Source organism: Microtus ochrogaster, linkage group LG5 (genome assembly GCF_000317375.1).
Source record: "Microtus ochrogaster isolate Prairie Vole_2 linkage group LG5, MicOch1.0, whole genome shotgun sequence".
Classification (NCBI taxonomy): domain Eukaryota; kingdom Metazoa; phylum Chordata; class Mammalia; order Rodentia; family Cricetidae; genus Microtus; species Microtus ochrogaster.
Window position 1 is genome coordinate 54,049,349 of NC_022031.1, and position 8,554 is coordinate 54,057,902.

General features: G+C 39.3%; 1 protein-coding gene across 2 annotated transcripts in view; it reads right to left on the bottom strand.

Annotated features, from left to right (window-relative positions):
• Positions 1-2,095: 2,095 nt before the first annotated feature.
• The window catches only part of Oprk1 (opioid receptor kappa 1), a 23,362-nt gene continuing 16,903 nt past the window's right edge, over positions 2,096-8,554 (bottom strand). For both annotated transcript variants that reach the window (XM_005362246.2, XM_013351775.2), the window contains one exon: positions 2,096-5,959. In XM_005362246.2, coding sequence (XP_005362303.1) covers positions 5,427-5,959 — 533 coding nt within the window. In that variant the 3' untranslated portion in view covers positions 2,096-5,426. The remainder of the gene's footprint in view (positions 5,960-8,554) is intronic.

Here is an 8,554-nt window from a genome sequence, read left to right on the forward strand (position 1 = left end):
GTTACTATTCCAGACAGCTTGGTTGTAACAGGGTAAAAGCCCTATTCCGGAAAAGCTGGTTGTTACAGGGTAAAGGTTTCTGCATCTTGTCTCAGCTGAAGCTGTCTTTGCTTTCTACCTCTTGCCCTCCAACGTCCCCTGGGAAGGTCCCATACCCTGTTCTAGAAACTCAGGGTTGAAATTCACGAGCTAACTGCATGTTCTTGGTTTTTGTTAAACTGTTTGCTTGGTTCCCCCTGCAATCTACAACCAGGATGTAGTTTTTCTGGGCTCTGTTTCTTTAACAACTTCCTGTGATATACACTGGGGCTGCTCTGTGATGTAGAAGCCTTTGGGAAGGTTATCTTGTATCAGAGTATTCATCAAGGCAGAACCCTGCAATGAAGATGGGCTATGGAAAAATATCATCTAGTTTAAAAAGATCATCTTTAAAAAGTTCTTATTTTGTTTTATGAATACAAGGATTCTTAATTCTCACTGAATCGTTTGTTATTAATGTTTAGCTGTGACAAACAATTCAATTTTATAAATGATTAGAATTTAAAGTGTAAACTTCCCGTTTACAAAACTACCATTTTGGTAGATTCTTTAGCCTTTTTAATAAAACAGGATCTAATTTTAGAGAAAAAAAATCTAAGGAAATGGGGTATGGATAACTTTTCCTTTGAAACATAATTCTTTTTTCATGATGATATACATTCTGTACATGTCTCTCTGTGGGGAACGCGACTGGGTGCTTGTTTTCTAAGGAGAATATTACTGCATCTGGAGAGGGAACAATGGATTGTAGACAGTTTGAGCTCTTTGTATTGACTCTTGCCAATGGTCTCTCCATGTGTAGAGACTGGGCACTAATGTAAATCAAGCCACCAAAGAGTCTAATTGATTTTCTTAGATAGTGTTCTTGATAGAATATTTATATGCATCAGGAACTATGCTGGAGTCTGTACAAACAGACGTAAAATAGATAATTTTCTGATACATATAATCTATGAATATCTAGCAAATAAGCAAGAAAATGTAGTAGATTGTAAGAGTGGCATAAACCAGGCACTAAACATATTTTGTACACATGGTATACATGTACATATACTATACATATGCACATACACAATATACTGTAATATACACATGCACAAACTATTTAGGTTCTTTTCTAAAAGAAATGCTATAATCTGCCTAGATATGTTTTTAAATTGCTGTGTGCATAGTATTATGCATACTAAATTACTAAAAAATGAAAACATAACAGTTATTCCAATATTTTGGAGGCACTTAAAATAATAACTGCTGGTTAATGAGATAAGTGACTTATGTGTATCTGTAGTTCTTAGGAAAACTAAACTAGGCTGGGCTACATAGTAAGGTCATGTATTACAGTCCATGATTATAATAATGACTTCAATGATAGTGACTCATCTGACTTACCCAAATGAGATGGTTATTATTCACTGTCAGCGTTACTGGTCTTAAAACATTCATGAAAATCCATGTCTGCATGTGTTCATGAAGTGTTTTCTCCAGACACTGACTTTAGGGCTGGGCATGAAGCTCAGTTGGCAGGGTGCAACTGCAAGAAACCCTATGTTCGGTCTTCAGCATCACAGACAATTGGGTATATTGGCACAGGCTTATAATCCCAGCACCACGGAGGTACAGACAAGATGATCAGAAGTTCAAGGTCATCTCCACCTCTAAAGGGAGTTCAAACCTACCCTCGGCTACATAAAACTCTGTCTCAAAAACTAGCAGTGATTTTAAAATTTCTTTCTGTTCAGGTGAACTAATATGTGGTCAGGAATTAGTCTGAAGAAGCTATGTGTTATGCTGACAGAGGGCAGGAAACCGAATGCATTTGCAGGTTGGAGTTGATTTAAATTATTTTTTTTTGCCAGAATGCTTAATTTTGGATTTTGCATGTTTTCATATTTTAAATTTTGTTAGAAAGGCACTACTTTACATTGATTCTGGGATGTTGAGAGTGTGATGATAAAATCAGATTGTTTGCTTTGTTCTGTTCCATTGATCATCGGCCACATTCTGATGGGTGGGAAGTTAGTGACACATAGATCTCTGAGAAGCGGTTGACCTTATCTTGAGACTGTGAGGCTTCATGGAAGTCTCTGAAGAACAAATGACTTACCAGCAGAGCATCATAATTTTTATCAGGTACAATTTTGGTTTTATTGCAAGGCACACAATCATATGTACAATGTATAATCACTATCTAACAGTATAAGATATAAATAATATTTATAAGGTAAAGAACACACCTTTCCTTCAAAGAGGAAAATTGTCATGACCTGATCCAGTTTGTGACCATGTAGGACTTTCATATTGACACCATACCATCAAAACAACTCTTGCTTGAAAAACAAATCTTGCAGAAGGAATATACAATCTTGTCATAGGTTTTTCTCTAAATTCTTTCCTTTAAAACCGGCCAACGTACTCCTCATTTTGTACATCTTATATATCAAATGAAATATCTATATATTGTTGAATACAAATTCACCACTATCTAACACATCATTCACAAAATTAAACCCTTTTTCCAAAAATTTTTGATTTCTCTCGAAACAAGTTTTGATTCAAAAGTTGCTGCTACAGCGGGAAGATAGAGTTCAAGCAGAGTTGATTTTGAAGTCACAGACATATCAAACAACACCTTCTTTGTAAGATGGAAGAGGCTTCTGGGAACCACGGAGAAGGAGAGTCACTTGAGGGTCATGGTTAGACAAAATCACTGTATGAAACAATCGAGCATGGGAGTATGACCACTGCTCCTTAGCATCATGCAGATGTGCACACACATGTGTGCATATATGATCATGTGTATGTACACATGTTTATACTTCAACAATAAAGCACGTGTATGTAGTTGATACTTTCCTTCCTGTGTGTGAGTCTTTTTACCATTTTTTAAACTAGTGACCCAAAGGGGCTGTCATCTGCTTTTCACTTTCAATTCAAGAGTCTTGGAGAAGCTCACAATACACCTCAAGGGCAGCTAAGCTACTTATCTCCCGTCCATGGGATCAAGAAATGCAGGAATCAGATATTAGGAGAGCATATGGAGTGTTAATTTAAAGAGGTCACTATTATAACTCCATTTCATGGTGATGTGGTAACTACATTGCATTTTGTACTGGGCAGAATCTTCCAACAGCCCCGCTCCTTCTGGGCTGTAGAAGAATTTCTATTGCCTACTTCAGTTCCAGTATTTGTTTCTGGAACTTCTTTGTTCACATACATGTCCCACTAAAATAACAACCAATGCTAATGTCAACCAACAATAAAGTCATTCTTATTTATATATTCAGTTATAGGAATGCAAGGGCAATGATTCTTTAAGAAAGATGTGCCTTGGACTGGCAAGATAACTCAGTGAGTAAACACACATGATGCCTGACAATGTAAGCCTGAGTTCCCATTCCCAGAACCCTGATAAAAGAAAAAAGAGAGAGCTAATTGTGGGAAATTATCTCTGACCTCTATATGCATCCCATGATGCACACTCTCATTATCATCATCATCATCATCATCATTTTAATGATAACAGTTTTCAAGGAAGTTTGTGCCCACTCTACGACCTTCCCTTCCTTTTACGTGTGTCTCTTCTGCTGTTAACTTCCATGCTTAAATCTACATTAATATATTTTCTTAATAAATTCCAGATTTGTGTTATTAAAAAAGAATCCCAGGGCATCTAGGCATTCAGTGAAATTTCAGAAGCCCTCATGAGAACACTTCAGTTCCCTTAAAAATGTCGCCATTGGATTCAGTAGCATGAAAGTCCTGAATGGAGATAAATATAATGGCAGTGACTCTGCAGAGTGTGTCATGCCTTTATGCAAGCCTTGGTCTCCAGGAAGAGAGGGGACAGCAGCAGTGAAACAGCTGGCAGTTAGAACTCAGAGATGGAACCGTGCCTACAGTCCTCAGGTCCACACGGTAGATGCTCCATTAGACGCCAAGGGGTGCTGGCCCTAACCATGTACAAGCTTAGAAATAGCTGTTATTTCTAAATTATCCTTTGCTTCTTCTTTCAAATCAAATTACAAAAAAAAATTTTTCATTATCTCTGAACCATAAGTTTTAAAGAAGGGGAAATTTATATGTCATTTGGAAGATTTAGCAAAATTATCCTGAATAGGTTTCTTAGACAATAACCTCCACAGGTACACCCTTACCCATGGCCATGGCCATGCAAGCTGTGCTCAGCCACCTCAAGCCTCATTTCCTTCTTCAGCATACATTGGGGAGCAATCCTCCTTTCTGAGGAAAGTCAGAACATATCGAAAGATTAGCATTATCCAAACAAATTGCTCTACTTGAGGAGAGACTCCGGCAATAGATGTGTGTTTACAAATAGACGTTATCACAAAGTAGATTTGACCAAAACTAAAATCTTAGAGTGAATTCAAAGTCTGGGGATTTATTAACACCAGTTTAAGAGCAGTGATAGAGTAAACGATGCTGAAGGAATTCAGAAGAAATTACAACATGACTGAGTCCCAGAGAATCGTACATCGCAGCATAATAGCTCAGCATCCATTTTCCATGCTTCCGGGGGAATCACTGCTGCCCCCTTAAGAATTGTCCTGGCTGCCTGGCTGGACAGGAAGCCTGTTTCTTATTTACACATAAACTATTTACAGATGAAACTATACACACTTTGTTCATATATAAGCTTCATACTTAACTTTATAACATCTTTTCTCAGATTACCTACCTGAATAGCGTGCTAAAACCCAGAGATCGTAAGCAGCAAACTGTAGCTTTCAAGACATTAAACACGCTGAGAAGAGCATTCACAGATTTAAACAAGTTCACAGATGTCAGCGTGATGCTCTCTATCACTATGCATGGGTCTGAGTCCAAGTTCTTCCTAAGAAGCATTCTTTCCACACTTGAGACATGTCCACCCAGCAGGGTATGAACTGGGTATGTCCTTTGACATGCGCCCACTCTAACTGGTTGTTTCTGCCAGTGCTAACAGGTAGTTTTGGGGTCCACTAAGCTTTGGATCCAATGGTTTAGTTTGCTTTGCTTTTTTCCTTTATTTTCTTCTCTATAGCTTTGGAACTACGTCGCATAAGAAGGTCACGCCGCTGGAGGTGAACTAAACCAAAGGAACCAGAAGAGTCTTATCTTTGTTTATGAATGGCTTGGGATTAGACTGGCTTCACTGCCGTGGGCATGAGGATTATTGTTGCCAGGACCTCCTGTGCTCTTCAGACTTGCTGTCCCTGTTCAGCTAGATCACTCCTGCACCCTGGACTTTAAGACTTTAGATCATGACATGTCTTTGTTATCAAATACCTCATCTTTCCATTTTAGACTGCAGTGGTAATCTGGGTTAAACCAAGATCATTGAACTCCTCTCTACCTAGAGAGCTGTAAGAAGACATCTCCACAACTAGTCATACAGGCTTATTCATTCCATCCACATCCCTTGCAGAAGCAGGATCCTGAACTGTGTTTCTAACTCTGTTGGTGCTCTGTCGCTCCATTCGCGCCTTCATGGGGAAGCAGAAGTCCCTAAAACAGCGCTTGAAGTTTTCATCAAGGAAGGCATAAAGGACAGGATTCAGGCTGCTGTTGGTATAGCCCAAAGCAATGCAGAAGTAGTAGCTGGAGAGAGCGGCCGTGCTGTGGGAGGTGCTGCCCAGAGCCTCCACCAGGATGAAAATGTGAATGGGGGTCCAACAGATGATGAAGACCGCCACCACCACCAGCACCAGCTTGGTGATCCTGCGGAGATTGCGATCCTTCTCTCGAGAGCCAGAGAGGAGTCGGACACTCTTCAGGCGCAGGATCATCAGGGTGTAGCAGACTATGATGATGAGGACCGGGATCACAAAGGCAAAGATGAAAACACAGATCTTCATGAAGAGGTCCCACCAGGAATAGTCATCGTCGGGAAACTGCAAGGAGCACTCAATGACATCCGTATCTGCCAGAGGTGACCAAAGTCAACAAAATCACAGAGAGAATAATCCTGTTATTGCCAGCACTATGACTGTTGAGTTATATGTTAATCCCAGTACCTTTGATTTCAGAAGTCCAGATACAGGGAGGTAGTACTGGAAGCAGAATAGCAACGCAGACATTAATGGTTCATTACTGAGCATTCTATCAAAACAATGAGTCGATAGAGCTATTTTTTGTCAAACACAAAATTCTAAATAGAATAAACAAGCAAATCTGACTGGCAGTGTGATTTGTCCAGCTCGGACAGTTGGCCTGGTGTTGGGGGTTTTCAGAGGAGCCAAACTGTTCACTTTTAGGGTGGCATGTATGTTGTATTTTTCCATATTAACAAGTTTCTCACACCCACGACTCAGACAAAAGAGTTAACAACAACAACGACAAAAGGTTAGAATCTATTTCTAGGAAATAACTAAACATTTTGAATCTCCCTATTGAATTTAACAAATACCAGCTTGTCTTAAAAATATTAACTACTTAGGTGGGTCTGTAAAAGTTGGTAATGAAATACGTCTAAATGGGACTCAGGTGCTGTGAGTTACTAGGACTGCCTGCTCACCATGATTAACAGCATCATTGAAATGTGAACAAAAATTGCAAAGGTAAATGAAGACCATGCAAGAGAACGGAGTAATCATCTACATCAATCTTGCTTTAGTGTTTATGTTGTGGGAACTCCTTTGGTCAAAAGTCTTTCAGACACCAGCCCATTTTGGGCATGGTCTGAGGTACTATAAATATAGACAAAAAGTGTGTGCTGCCCTCTTTTATGATGGGTTCAGTTCCTAGCTTCCCGCACACATAAAGGATTGCAGATCGCTACCCTTACTGTGAGTTTATGCCCAAATAAAATAAACCTTTGTTATACTCTATTCCAGACAATTGTGGAACTCTTTGATATGCCTACATGTTTATGTGAAATATTCCTCAAAAATCATCACCATTGTCTTAGAAAACAAAATATTAAAAATCTTTAGTAGGTGGTATGTCATGAAACTCTGAGTTTAGTATAAATGTTCTATAGTTATCTATTAAATCTGGTAAACTTTATTATTTTTTAATTTTTGAATTTATTGATTTTATTTTATGTATATGAGTGTTTTGCCTGCATGTATGCATGTGCACCATGTGTGTGCCTGGTGCCCATGGTGGTGAGAAGGAGTTGAGTCCCCTGGAACTGGAGTTACAAATATTTTTGGGGCACCATACAGATGTTGTAGAACTGAATGTGGGTTCCATGTAAAGCAATAAGTGCTCTTAACTGCTGATCCATCACTCCAGCTCCATAAAAATAAAGCGAAACAAAAAAAAAACCTTTCCTTTTCTTTAAAGGTGATCTTGAATTTTATTTTTTTATTTTTAAAATAAAGATTATTTTATTACTTTTTTATTCCATGCCAACAGCGGTTTCCTCTTTCCTCTCATCCCAGTCCCCCCTCACTTCCCCCTCTCCACTCACCCAACCACTCCTATTCTGTTTCTATTGAGAAAAGGGCAGGCCTTGTATAGGTATTAACTTTGAAACATGGTATATCAAGTTGCAGTAAGCCTAGGTACCTCCCTAGTATGATAATGTCAGATGTCCTTCTGCATATGAGTTGATCTTATTGGTTAATGAATAAATTTCTTTCGGTCAATGACTTAACAGAGCAAAGCCAGGCTAGAAATCTGATCAGAAATATAGAGAGAAAGTAGGGGGAGTCAGAGAGCCGCCATATAGTGGCCTAAGGAGAAGGACAGACCAGACTGTTAAGAACCTTACCAGTAGGCCACAGCCTCGTGGTGATACACACTTTGCTAGAAATGGGTTAATTTATGATGTAAGAGCTAGTGAGGAATACACCTAAGCCATTGACCAAACAATATTGTAATTAATATAGTTTCTGTGTGGTTATTCCGGTCTGGGTGGCCAGGAAATGAATGAGCAGTCTCCTACCATAAGAGTCAGCCAGGAATATGCCTAAGCTATTGGCTGAAACAGCTTTATTCATTACCCAATGAAAGCAACATATATACAGAAGGACGTCCCACATCAGTATGAGGAATAGGTTCCTAAAAGCCAGCAAAAAAATTCAGAGACAGCTCCTGCTCCCTCTGTTAACAGTTCCACAAGAAAACCTAGTTATATAACAGCAGCCTGTTTGCAAAGGGCCTAGGTGAGCCCCATGTAGGCACCAGCCATATAACCTTCCATCTACTATTTGCCCTGCCTACAAGATGTGCTGGGTGGGAGGGGCACAGAAATTGTGTGAGTGGCTCATCAATGATTGGTCCAGCCTGAGACCCAAGCCACTAGAAGGAGCCCATCCCTGAAACTGCCTGGAAGGTCAGGAGCCAGAGGCGGGATGCACAAAGACCTAGGATAGAACCAAAACCAACTGGCAAAAAAAAAAGTTTTTTCCTTGCATGTGAAAAAAAAAAAAAAAAAAGAACAAACAAAGGACCTCATTACATGACTTTTCCTGGGAAGATGTTAAAAATATATATTTACCCCACATAGGAAAATGATGACAATTCAAGAAATAATTTTTCTAGATCCATAGTCATCACCCCCGAAAAA